The sequence below is a fragment of the Perna viridis genome, chromosome 11, assembly GCF_037379345.1.
Source record: "Perna viridis isolate PV_CMFRI_1.1 ecotype Kerala chromosome 11, ASM3737934v1, whole genome shotgun sequence".
NCBI classification, from domain to species: Eukaryota; Metazoa; Mollusca; class Bivalvia; order Mytilida; family Mytilidae; genus Perna; species Perna viridis.
In genome coordinates this window covers 32404104-32418439 of record NC_142455.1, presented here as the reverse complement: position 1 = coordinate 32418439, position 14336 = coordinate 32404104, and the positions used below count along the sequence as shown (strand labels likewise).

Here is a 14336-nt window from a genome sequence, read left to right as displayed (position 1 = left end):
AAACACTATATAGGCATACATATTATGATTTACAATTTATTTTAAATCTGGAATGAGAGTACTGTGACTATTCATGACTCTACTTCTTCGTTTGTTTTTGTTTTTTGTTTTTTTTTGTTTTTTGTTTCTTTTTTTTTTGTTTGCTCAGCTGTCTTATATGACCATTTATAAGTTGATTAAGATGGTTTTATAGTTTATAAAGCATTTACGCATACACCGTTTGAACATTTTACTCTTAATGATGAGAAAAAAATCTATTTCATATCAAAGATAAACAGATAATAATATTCACTACGATCTATCCTTTTAAAATGAGGCCGAACATGAGGAAGTAACACGAATTGTTTTTTTTTTTCTGAGCTGAACATGTATGTACATTTTTATTCATTAAAGTTGATTATTGCGAAGACATTTTCTATAGCAAAATGGTCTTAAATAGAATTATTATATTTCATTATTATTATTATTATTATTATTATTATTATTATTATATTCTAATTATTTCAACATTAACAACTTTGACCAAACGTATAAACGTAGAAAATTAAGATAAATAAATAGCACTGTTGTCAAATGATAAGACCAAACAAACAAAATGGTCTTGCTTCCTGCTTCCAGGAAGAAAAAAAAACAGGATAGATAGGCAGACAATTTCATTTTTCAAAAACATGTTTCTTTTGGGAAACAATCAAGACTTTAACGGTGCTTAGGTAAAATGGCCATAAAATATTAAGGGTGAAAACAAAAAACTAGAGTAGGTAGGGTTGCAGGAAGCAGTCATGATGAATGAGTGACCAATAGCCACGTTTAAAAGATAATAAAATAACTACATACAAATAAAATAAAACGTTAATAAATATAGTATATGGGCCTAAACTTATCGCTTTACACATTCGTCAAGGGCAAAAAGTACTGAAAAGAAAACTGAAAACTCCCAACCCACAACGCAGAAACAAGGTATTGTCACCTAATCATCACAAATAGGACAAAGGACACAGAATGTTTAACAGTCTTTCTAACATAGTTCTCTATGATTTGGTCCTAAATCTACTTCTGGTTACATTTCTGTAATGTCATACAATGGACGATGTATGATGAGGCATGGTTTGCTGTCAGTTGGTAAGATAGTCTTATATATATAACAATAAGAAAACGACGTTGTGACGTTTCTTACGTTTTTTTCCGTAACTTTAAATAGAAGAAAAAAGAAAACAACATAGGAGATACTGATCCCGAAAGAGAAAAATTAATCTTGAAACTTGCATATTACAAAACTTTAACTCGTTTAATTTAGTGTCACCATCATAACAAACTGGCCGAGAGTCGTTTGTTTTGATAATGAAAATGAGTTACTTTAATTTTAATTGATTTTAATTTTTTTTTCGATTTTAGAATTTCACAGCTTATGGAACCTAGAATTATTGTTTGGTTTATTAATGGAAAAAGACACAAAGCTAAACAGTATAGAACACTTTTTGTAGTTTAAAATATTTAAATTAAAACACATACAAAAAAGTTTTATTACTTTTTTTTAAAATAATGTTGAATTCCTTTTACATGTTTTCAGTATATCGTTATTTTTTTTTATTTCATATTGCATTTAAATATAATCTTGGATTTGAAGTAATAACTAAATTTAATGTATATTCATAATGTTTATAAACTTTTTTTAAGTGCATGTTATTTTCTACACAATGAGACGGCACAGCATAAAAGTATGAATATAGATATAACATAGGTACATACATATATATTGCTACTTGGGATTTTTAACAAAAATTAAGAATACAGAATATAGTTCATCTGGAGAATAGCTTTATGGAATACACGAGCGCCTCTCCTTGATATCTTTTATATAAATACATAAAACAAAAACAAAAGACAAAACAAAAGCAAAGAAAACAAGAGAAAACAAAACAAAACAAAAAAACAATGAAACTAAGATTGAAAATATAATTTAAGTATTGTACATGTTGAACATGATTTCCATTATCATGACTATAAAGCTGTTATATTTCCTGTATTATATTACAAAAATAGATGATGTTAAGGATCATTTCTTTGATGATTTCATCTCTTCATTTTGTGTTAAATGAATCCCGTGAACAGCATTATCACCACGTAATTTCTTCACCAGGACAAAAAGTACCATTACTACTGCTTCAAATACCTCACATATACAAAGGAGAGAAGCTCCAAGACAAAGTCCCATGGATCCACCAACATCAGATATTAACTGAGTTGCCTATACAGACAAAAATCACTTTCAGTTTTGAATAAATGATGCATTGACTAACTTTTAATTAGCTTTAATCTTGCTAAAAATCAGCAAAACAATCTTTGTAAAAATGTGAATATACACTCAGTACATACCTGCATGTGAATTAATGTCTGTTTAATCGCAGTTGTTACCGAGTTAAGGAAAATGAAATGTTATGACTTTGTACTGACATTATGGGACTTCTTTCAAGTATTCTGTTATACATCGTCGAATATGAGCATTTATGTCAATGACCAGAATGACCAGAACTCATCTGACGACTTTTTTTATCTTAAGTAATCCATATATTAAAAAATGTGCAATGTACGCATTGTATGCAATTGTCCTGGTTTTTATTGGAATTTTGATTGCTTGTTTACTGCTGCTTATGTTCTTCCATGTTCTCTGATGTCTGTGCCTGCTTTCCCTGTCTGGTCTTTATCCTAGGGAGATAATGATGTCATGCATATATGGTGTGGTAACATGCTGTTATGTGTAGATAATGATACGTGTACACGAAGTCATAACCCTTGTTGTCGACATGATAAATACCTCAGTTTTATACCTAATATGAAATAACATTCCTTGAAGGACCGACAAAACTCTCTACTGAACTATTTCAGTATATTCTATGTTTTTTCTATTACTTACGTCATACAGAGGTTCTTCTGTAATCACCTCATAATTCAGATCTTCATAGTAGATGTTTACCTTAAGGAAATTGTGCCTGAAACAAAACATGCACTTGAAACAAATCAAACATTAGTACAACCTTTTTGAAAGGTATTATGGTTTTATTTTTTAATTGGTAGAAATATGTATCTAAATTATACTTAATTATAATGTAACCTTCATTTAATGTCCATATTTTATTGGCATAATTGTTTTATTTGTTTTACAAATATGATATCAAACATCATCAAACAAAAGATAGTAACACAGTGATAAAAAACGAGTGATCCTCTTCATATATTTAGTCTAGGGATTTGGGCTAATGTACTAACACACCTTTCGATTGAAATATTTGTTAATATCTAGTTTCATAGTAGACTTCTCATACTTTGTAAACAAATTATTCCATATCATCTTCCAAATATACAGAAGATGGTCACAGAATGCTGGAATTTTTAATCGACAACATATTTGTCCAGTGTGGTGGATGCATTTTTCAACAAACGGTCGGCATTTCATTGGGTACAAATTGTGCTCCTCTACTTGCTGACCTATTCCTTCACTCTTATGGGGCTAACTTTAAAGCTGATCTGATCCGGGAGAAAGAGTGTCGTTCAGCTGGATCCTTTAATCTCAGTTTCCGCTATATAGATGGCGTATTATTTTTAAACAATCCTAATTTCGGGGGTTTGATACATCACATCCACCCCAAAGAAATTGAGATAAAAGATACTACAGACACTGTGAGTTCAGTCTCATATCTTGACCTACACTTAGAAATTGATGGTAAAGGATAACTATTGACCAAACTTTACGACAAACGTGGTAACTTTTCATTCAGAATTGTCAACTTTCCTCTCATCTGTGGCAATATCCTTTTTAGCACCTGCGTATGGAGTGTTCATATCACAGCTCCTACATTATGCCAGAGCTTGCCGAAACAACGCAGACATTTTGTATTGCGTTTGAATTATAAAAAATAGGTTTCTGGAAAAGAGTTTTGTTGCTACAAGAATGAAGTCATCACTACAAAAGTTATATGGTCGTCATCATGAACCCTTTGATCGCTACGGCGTACCTATCTGCGCCGTGAAAACTTATTTATTCAACGTGTCATAGTTTTCCTTCCCTCTGTCGTCCACCCCGGACATGACTTTTTATGAGCAACTCGGCTGGTGTTTCTAGAAAAGCAGATGACGCTTACCCTAGCGGTACATCTGGTCCATGCTCCCAGTTTTTAGTGGAGTTCGAGTTGCTCATTTGGTTTTGTTACTCTGTATTTATTATTTGAGTTACTTTATGTTCTTTGTTGTGTATGTCTGTTTTCCATGTCTGGTCTTTGTCCCTGGATTACATTCTTTTGATTACCGCTATAACCTTGGTTTCTTTGATTACTCATTCAAGGAGTTCCATCATATTAACATTTGAAATAAGAATATATTAAAATCTAGGTACCATTTAAAAAGTTTAAATGAAGTTTTAACAACTGAATAAAAGGAAAATGGGAATTTGATTCCAGCATCGATTACATCTATTATTTTGCAATACATGCACAAGGAATGAAATCTTCCGCCAGAGTGAGCAAGTCCCATCTTATCTCTATTTTTTTCTCATGGTTTTCACGTTATTTGTTTCCATTTGGATGATATAAGTATGCCATTTAGTATGAGTCAATCCCATGCAGATGATTAGACGTTGCCTTTTGTATCAATTTATATATCACCCTGCTTATCATTTTACTGCTCGCTTGATTGTCCCACTAGTAGTATAACTGTTTAAAAAAAATGAATACCAATATGAAGGACATCTGTAACACTACAAGCAAACCTATCTTGTTTTTAGTTTCCCTTTTATCAAAATCAAACATGAAAGATCAGAGAGGATATTGCACGGTATTACAATGTATAAGGATAAAAGTAGCATACAAACATAAATTAATAAAACACATTCAAATATGAGCAAACTTGCCACAAGGGGTGTTCGCAAAATCTTCTAAATTACTTGCTCACGTGCTTTTGATTGTTTCGACTATAAAATATAATAATGTAACGTAAAATCGTACTCTTTGCCACTGTACGTTTCTAGTTCACATGGTGTACCATCAGTAAAGTTGTAGTTTGTACATGCCTGCTTTGTTAGTTCTTTCTGTTAATATAATGAATGTAATGATTTATCATCTTAGCAAATAACAAAACTGAAATGATATGAATGACATTGCCTAATCATTACGCAGATTTTCGTGATAAGGTACACGGAATTCATTGAATATGTGATGGGCTATTAGATGTTTGCTTGAACTTGTTTTTTTCTGTTTGTTTGATTGTTTGTTTGTTTGTTTGTTTTTTGTACTTATGATTTATCTTTATTTTATGATAAAAACACACTAAGAACACGTTTTTCAGGGGAATGGCACGCCATACTAACAACTGACACAACACGTCTATTTTAAAGATATTAAAGTGTTTTAAATTTGTATTGACTTATAGGAAAAGGATAAAAAAAACACTGAAAAATATTTTCCTGCGACATTAGAAACGTACTTTCAAAGTTTTCTGTTACAGTCAATGCGGTTTCACTGCTTTCGTTGGGTAAATGTATTTATATATACTAACACCCATTATGAAAAGAAGTTTATATTGATGACAGCTTTAACAGAGAGATATAACACCAAAGGTATAAAAGTCTAGAGACATGGCTCTCAAAACCAGTTTTTTGTTCTGATCTGTGTGTTATTTATGAGTAAAAATACCAAATGAAGGGAAAAGTCATTTTACCTTTGATGATGCCGGATACCAAATACACATATAATAAAAGTTCTAAATTGGACTTACCAACTTTGTATTATGTGGCCAAATACGTCCAGAAAAGGTGGTCGAATAGGTATTCTCTCTATTGTGCATAAAATACAACACTTTCAAATGATGAAAAAGTCATCAAAACCATAATTTTGTTTGAAAACTATTTGATGCAAATTAAAGCAGTAAACCTAAGATTTTGATTCGTGGTGATTCTTTTTTTGTAGTATAGATACACATTATATCTTATAGGCAGTATATTTGGAATCATCTTGTCCGTTCTTTCGTCATTTTTCGGTTCACTGTCCCCTATTTTATAGGTTGATTTAAAATTTTGCTTTATATATATGGGATATACTTTGTAAGCGATTTTGACTTCTGTCCGCTATCAATTTTCTGTTTCATGGGACAATGCCATTTTCCACTATATAGAAGAGAATAGATAAATTTTCGCCACAAAAATTACGGCTCTATATGTATGAATTGTTTTCAAATTTTGGTTAAGATAGATGAGGCAGATGTTGGTTATGTGTGTGTGGATGCTGTCAATATCAAATTTATGTACGATTGATGGTATTTCTAACATCCCCATGTTAATATTCTGCTATAATATGTGTTTTTTATCGCCGTATTGTACAAATGCCTTTGCCTTCATAACATGTTTATTTTGTGTTCCTTTATCTCTAAACCGATTTCATATCGTATTACAATTTCAAAAAATAAACAGTCACACTTTGACTGAAAAAAATCAAAAGTGGACATTTTGAATTTTAAGATTAACGTTTGCTATGCTCTTATTGGTTATAAGTCACACGAATTATCTCTGTATTTTATTACCGGTTTAAGTCCCATGCGTTATTTATGAAGATATTTTGTTCAATTAGATAAGAATCTTTTAATGGTTCAATCTTTGTTTTGTAGAGAATTGTTGACTTACAAACATGGTTGTGGGCAATCACAATATGTATCGACTTCATTAAGTAGTTCTCTTCTCACATCAATGGAACATTTTCTAGCTGTATAAAATAAAAAAACATGATGACATTTAATACTATACGAAGCAAAAAGTGACAAACATTTGAATCATACCGTTTAAAATATATTATCATCATATTAGTCATATGATAATCAAATGATTCTGTTTACATATAATTTGCGCATTATCATCATATGTTACTTTGTCAAAATTAACAAATTAGAATCATATATGAATTATCCTATGATTACTCTATGTTATTCGAGGACCAACTGATTATCATATCTTGCACATTTGGATTGTTGTTATATTTTGGTTGTTAGTTTCTTTAGATTTTAATTTATTCCGAGTCAAGCAAATATTAAACAAAATGTATTTGTACATGTAGATTACTTTAAAAGTTAAACATTACCAACCAGAATCAAAGAGTAACCCATATTTTTTCAAAACATTCCAAACTCATAGGAACAGAACAAACAAATAAATAAAAATAACCATAACGTTTTAACCATTTAAAATTATGTACAAATTAATCAGCAGTATCTTTTTGTGAAGATATAGAATAAATTGTTTAACAACTTCAACAAAATTCAACTTTTTGTTATAACGTTTTTGCAAAACTGTACAACAAGTTCTTACTGTCTTCTGTGAAACAGCCTAAAATTGTATCATTATTCTGTTCTGTATTGTCATGAAATCTGTTAATTTCAGTTTGAACAAGACCAACTTTACAGCCGCACGTATCGTCAGCCTGTTTCTCCCAGCACTGTTGTATACATGCCTGTTAAAAAAACAAACTTATAAAAAAAACAGATTTTCGCAGTCAATATTTGAACAGTTATATCAGATAGACTATTGAGAAATGCACTACTTGTTTTCTACGCTATTAACTATATGGGATTAAAAAGTCCATGGATTATCTATATCTTTTCGCACCCTTTGAACTCCTGAAAGCCTGAATATTCCATGGTCAATATAATCTTTTTGGCATTTCAAAGGCAGTAATTCAAACAAGGAGCCGATATTCAAATTGTACAACACAGAAATTTGTTCCATGAATCACTTGATCAATTGAGTTTTCCTTTAATTATTGTTTTGTTCACACTTTTACTAAAATGCTGCCCCAAAGAATTATACTATAGAATTACTAACAAAACAAAAACTAAAAAAAGAGAGAAAAAAAAAACGGAAAACATTTTGCACGGAAAATAAAAATGGTGTTTAGTGTAACATGGTACGCATCGAGTTAGTGTTATGTTACATCTGAAAATAATAAACAAAACAAGATTTATTTTCAGCAAATAATCAGAAATGTTTCATAAGATGTTCTAGAATGCTCCCTTAAACATGAATCACCACTCAAGTTACCATATGTCGATGCGTAATCATAGTGGTCAAAAGGAGTTTGTTCTTGCATTAATCTTCAATCGAATCATACGCTCGTACGGTGGGTTTTTTATATTATGTGTAAATGATTATTGTGTCTATTATTGAAGTGCTGTATGATATTTATTGACTTCTTTTACCGATGTGTTGTTATTCTTCAGATGACTTAAGACCAGTACTCAGTATTTTAGTATTTTGACTTACCTTTAGAACTACCTGTATGTTTCGATTTTTAGTACATGTGTCTTACTTATTCATAGTATGCAAATTAGAGTGACCCTAGGTCAATCTTGACACTTACCTTTTGTAAGTTGGGTTTTGGAGGGAAATTTCTATATTGTATTGGTTAGAGATCTCCTTTTAGTCGGTAGCCATATTTCTTATCTCGAAGTTTGTAGAAGGTTGAGTTGACTTGAAGTTTTCAGAGGTCAGTTATTCTAATGTTAACATTTATTTATTTATATTTATTCACTAACATTCTATACCTTAATTTTAGAAGATTGAAACTTCTGGTTTGAATGTGTAAAAGTATAGTAAACTTGAGATATTAGTTAAAATCATATGAAACTGTTTTAATGTTTAAATAGAAGTTAAAACTGTTAGTTATAACTTGACCTAGACGAATGTGGTATTATATAAACTCATATAATAATTACATGTTAAGTTTAAAAATAGCTATTTGACAGTTTCACTTATTCAAATTACATTAAATATTGTGTACTTGATACAAGCATTTGAGGTAAATATGTTGCAGTCATGGAAGAAGATGACTTATGATTGTTGTTTTATTGTACATGTAGACAAGCATTTGTCAGAACAGTGAGGTAGTTACATGTACTTTTGATATTGGATGAGTCCATTGTGCCTCATGTGAGGTATGGTATTCAGTCTTTACTCCTCATGTAAGGATATTGATGTTATGATATATGAATTTTACTATTTTGATCAATAACTTGTTTCATGCCCTGCTTTTCTTTTCAAGCTATTGTATTTTGTGTAGAGGTGAAAATTGTTATTTATCACATAGATGTGCAAACAATCCATTTTTGGAGACTTGGGCTATGTTTTCTCAGGCATAAATTTTCATACCATAAATTTATGAGTGTAAATAGGATGACGAAGTTCGTATACATTATGTTTTTTTTTTTTTTTTTAGATATTTGGTGCAATGAATTGTCGTTTAACGATGATAGAGTTATCTTGTTTTGCACTTGAGTTATAATGTTACTTTTGTGTTATAGGGAATTTAATCTGGATATACATCTTGCATAAATAGTATTTAAACAACCACATAGTCTGTTCTTTCAACGACCGGTCTGATCGTGCCAGGCGTTTCACTACAACACGAATTAAAGAGAACACTTTTATGAAAAAGTGAATGGATCGACGGAAGAATAGATAGACGAACGGAGTCATGTTTCACATAGACCTTCTATTAATGGGTGGGTTGTTATTTACTGGTATAAAATGTGCACTGAGAGACGTGCGAAACCCGACAGGGTAGTCAAGTACCTTAAAACCCCCTCAGTCAGATGGATGGATTTTTTTCTTTTTATATCGATTTCAATAAGACACCGTTTTCTGTCGACTTGACACCTTTACGCAATTGGACAACTTAATTTACCATTAGCGTTCTCAGTTTTGTTTATATATTCCAATTATGCATTATTCTGTATGTTCATATATCAAGTGTTTGTCAACTTTCTCAACAGTGACACATAATTGTATAAGTAGTTGCGGATTTTCGTCAAAGAAGTGATGACCTTTTTTTAAATCGTTATGAATTCTGACATCAAATCTTCAGAGTAATTAGGGGAACCAAGGTTATAGCGGTAATCAAAAGAATGTAATCCAGGGACAAAGACCAGACATGGAAAACAGACATACACAACAAAGAACATACAGGAACTTAAATCATACATACAAAGTAACAAAAGCAAATGAACAACTCGGACTCCACTAAAGACTGGTCCTTATTTTAATCAACACCTAAATTCGGAATAACATTCCATAGATGTATACCACATATCTAGAATTGTTTGCATAATTTTGTATATCGTTTGTTTGATAAAATAAACCAAAGTTTTCTCTCTTTTACTGCACAAATAAATTATTAGAGCAAAGTCCGTAGGTCATTTCTATACTATAAGATCATAATACACTAACCTGTGTGGAATAACGTATACCATACGTCATAAAATACACTTTTGGGTCAATACATGTTCCATAAGGTTTTCCTTTCCTCTCAATTCTTGTCTATAAACATAGATTTGTTAAAAACAAAATAAACATATGTTTTCAGTACAATTCACAGTACTTTAATGAAGCGTTTCTATGATCCAATCGTATAAAGAAGAACAATTTCATACGCAAGGCTTACAATCGTACAACGATTAGATAGGTTTTTTGACTTTTTCTCGAGTTACTTCTTATTGTAGAAATACTTTATTATTTTAATTCGAGGAAGTTAACCACCGTTTGTTTGAGACAATTTACTGTTGTTTTTTGTTTTTGTTTTTGTTATTTTGTTTTTTTGTTTGTTTGTTTGTTTGTTTGTTTGTTTATGTTTTTATGTCTTTACTCAAATTCACCATTTTCGCCGTTTACTATCGGTATTTTACCATTTTAAGACCAATTGATGTTTCATATCCACCAGATATTGTCATGCCCTCTTCCATGGGTAACGGAAAACTTCTAGGTTCGTGAATTACTAATCGCATACCGTAGCCCTCTGTTAGTTCTTCTATTGCTTCGTGATTCTCTAGATTTATCGTTAGTACCATACCTGTAAAAATTTCCAACGATGTAAGATCTGTCAAATTTGCGAATTTGTGTCGACTCTATTTTCTACATTGCTCCATCGGATCGAATTGATACAGAGAACATAGTGTAAGCATAGAAGGGTCGGACAAAATCCTAACAATGATACAACTGTCAAATTAGCGAAGCAAATGTTTTGTCGTTTCCTCCGCTGTGACATCTATGGCAACACGGCCTGCACAAAACTCAAGCACCCTAGACCACTCGGCCAGCTAGTCTATATAAAAATACAGCTTTCGCTGACCGGGTCATTCCCCTTTGTAAGAATAATCTAGAGCTGTAAGTTGGTTCACGATATATAAGGGAAAGTTCATCTAGGTGTTACTATGTATGATAGAGGATCAAATTAACGATACATGTCACAATAAATCAATATTATTCAAACGTCTCAGAATGTGACGACTCTATTCGCTACACTGCTCTGTCGGATATATATAGTGAAACGAATGACATTTAGTAAAAAATCCAGGTCAACAAATAAACTCTTTGAACATTTTCGCCTTTAGCAACTATAAAAAGGCAAGTCAAACAAAATGTGTAAAATGTAATTCGAAATCATTAAAATCTTAGAAGCGAATATTTGTAAACATTGCATGCGTTCATATGCTCAGATGCCATTTCATCCTACATTTTATTACTAGCAATCTTTTTGGGAAATGCTGCTGTTGAAAGTGATTTTAATATGATAGCTGATGTTGCATTACCGATGTTCTATAAGATCTTATATACAAGGCAATATATAACCTATTCTGAGGATATTCTTAACATAAATTCTCTTATCAACTACAATAATTTGAAACATATTTTTTCTTCAAAAGCACCGTCAATCCCTTTTTGATAGTATCTGAGTATTCAGGCAAAATCATATCAGATAAGAACTCTATGTAATTCAGCTCGTCAAATTAACATCGTTTATCATAGAGTATCATATGTAATATTAAACGTATTTAAGTTACGAAAAGATTTGACAAAAAGCATTTAAAATAAGGTATCATATAATTAAAACCTTCATTTCTATTTTCAGTCAACAAATTAGAAATATCGGTCAAACACCGACTCTTAAAAACGACGCTTAAAACCGGGAGATCAATTCAAAGATATTAGAATCACATGACTTGGGAAAAAAACGGAGACGATCCTTATACACAATGGGGCAGAAAACGGGGACGATCCTTACATACAATGTAACAGAGAACAGACACGATCCTGATACACACGGTAGCAGAAAACGGAGGCGATCCTTATATACAAAAGCGACAGAAAACGGAGACTATCCTTATACATAATGTGGCAGAAAACAGAAACGATCCTTATACCCAAATTCGTGGAAAAGGAGACGGTCCTTATAAACAATGTGGCAAAAAAACGTTCACAATTCTTATATACAATGTAGCAGGGGAAGAATAATCAAGAGAACCAAGATTCTAGCGGAAACCAAAAGAATGTAATCCATGAACAAAACAGGAAAACAGACAAACACAACTAAGAACATTAAGCAACCATAATAATACATGCAAAGTAACAAAAATAAATGAGCACCTCAAACTCCCTTAGTACAAACGATGAACAAACTTTGGTAAAACAACACCATTAACACAAAGACGTTTTGCTCTTAATACTGAACTCAATGCCATGTAAATGACAAATATCTATGCATTTGAATACTAGACGAGGCCCTATTCTGATAAAAAAAAAACAGGGTTGCAAGACGAGATTTGCATTCCCTATACAAAAGAAGTAAATATAGATAGATAAACAAATTCTAAAAATTAGCGACAGTTGTAATTATTTTACTTATCTAGTCCCTATTCTTAAACTTCAAACACGATTTTAACTTCATCAAAATACACAAATCAATATATAGTGAACCACAAGGGAAACGTCTAATTTTTCAAACATTTTCTTTATGATTTGAAGTTAAAAAAAGTTACCTCTTATTTGCCAATTTTTTTTATTTTTCTTATTTTTGTTAAAGTGAAATTTATGTTTGACTTAACAATACTGATGGGATGCCAGTTTGTGACGACAGATAAAAAACTGAATGCACGTAGCAATTGCCCGTACCCAAGATACCTTAAGGATCTCTGCCTTAAGTAAATATCATAACTGAACAATTTGTGAACAGTAGTTCGATAAGCTTTATCTCGACAATTTAATTGTCATTTAATACATGTAAGTGCACCTCAAATCAAAAGTTATAATATTTTTAAAGATACAATTGTTGACTAAAATCATCTTTTCAATCATATAATTGTACAGAGGATATGTCAATATATGACATAGTTACAATTCTATGACTCATAAAAAGTTATTGATATACAACGTACATCAACAGGGATGCATTTACAAATGTTGCAAGACTTATACATTATTCAATATGAGTTCTAAGTGTTCTAAACTTAACTTTACATAAATGATATGTCTTCAAGATATTAAAGTATCGCCTAACAAATAAGTATGGGAACACATTAAATTGCAGCAAGTTTCAAATATTTACTTATTACGGACGACATCATTATTCGTTTCATATATGGTCATCTCCATCATAACAATATGTTTAAAATGTTGTCGTCGTTAATGCTCTATATTTAGATTTGGTCAATTCATATTTAAGTCAATCGACAAATCAATTATTACGTCACTCCATGAACGATATGATAACGAATAAATCATATTTAAATCTGCCATTTTTGTCTGAGTCCTTTTACTTTGAAATCGTATAGCTATTATAAGACGTTTTTGTAACATTAATTATTTGAAACAACTGGTATTCAACGGACTGTCGATAGAACAGCGATGGTCAGATAGTTAAAACCGTATGTGTATTACCAAGAATGATTCTTGTATCGACCTGTAGCCATAAACTACGAATTATGTTTGTAAAATTAATTTGTATTTCCATGTAGTTTTTATATAATCATTTATTAGTGGTATTTTAAAGTATTTGTATGCTGCGGTGAAGAGTGTTGGGCATCTTCTATTTGATAGATAATAATTGACGCTAAATTTGTGTGATTTTTACAAAATTTTGTATAGACTCTGTATGGGATTTTCCAAGTTTCGCTTACTATTTTACAACTAGCCGATAAATTTCTTAATAATGTGTATAATGAACACTTATTTTACATCACTTCACGATTCAAAAAAGAAAAAAAACTGTTTTTCTTGTAATATAAAAAAGCTAACATTTCTATTACATTTCTATAGTAATTTTGTCCGCCAGTTATCTCCCCCTTGGAAGGTGGTTTATTATATTAATGTTTGTAATATTGCCATATATTGATTTATGCCAAAGAATCTTTTTGAATAATTTAAGGACAATTTGTTTGCTTTTTTTCAAACTTCATTTGATGACTGAAAATACATGCATCTGGATGATTTTGACGGATGACAGAGAAGAATAAGATTGATCTCCCTTCAGTAGATG

At 31.2% G+C, this 14336-nt stretch overlaps 1 protein-coding gene and 1 long non-coding RNA gene across 2 annotated transcripts in view; one reads left to right on the top strand and one right to left on the bottom strand.

The window, feature by feature from the left end:
- Positions 1-464: 464 nt before the first annotated feature.
- The window catches only part of LOC148603759 (epithelial sodium channel subunit beta-like), a 32025-nt gene continuing 18153 nt past the window's right edge, over positions 465-14336 (bottom strand). The window contains exons 6-13 of the mRNA XM_088553096.1: positions 10711-10874; positions 10256-10345; positions 7343-7484; positions 6665-6743; positions 5764-5821; positions 4995-5077; positions 2912-2987; positions 465-2245 (exon numbers count right to left, since the gene is read on the bottom strand). Coding sequence (XP_088409222.1) covers positions 2054-2245; positions 2912-2987; positions 4995-5077; positions 5764-5821; positions 6665-6743; positions 7343-7484; positions 10256-10345; positions 10711-10874 — 884 coding nt within the window. The 3' untranslated portion in view covers positions 465-2053. The remainder of the gene's footprint in view (positions 2246-2911; positions 2988-4994; positions 5078-5763; positions 5822-6664; positions 6744-7342; positions 7485-10255; positions 10346-10710; positions 10875-14336) is intronic.
- LOC148603760 (uncharacterized) lies at positions 8414-14309 on the top strand. The gene is made up of 3 exons (XR_015916669.1): positions 8414-8516; positions 9331-9531; positions 11934-14309. It is a non-coding gene; the product is annotated as an uncharacterized LOC148603760 (long non-coding RNA).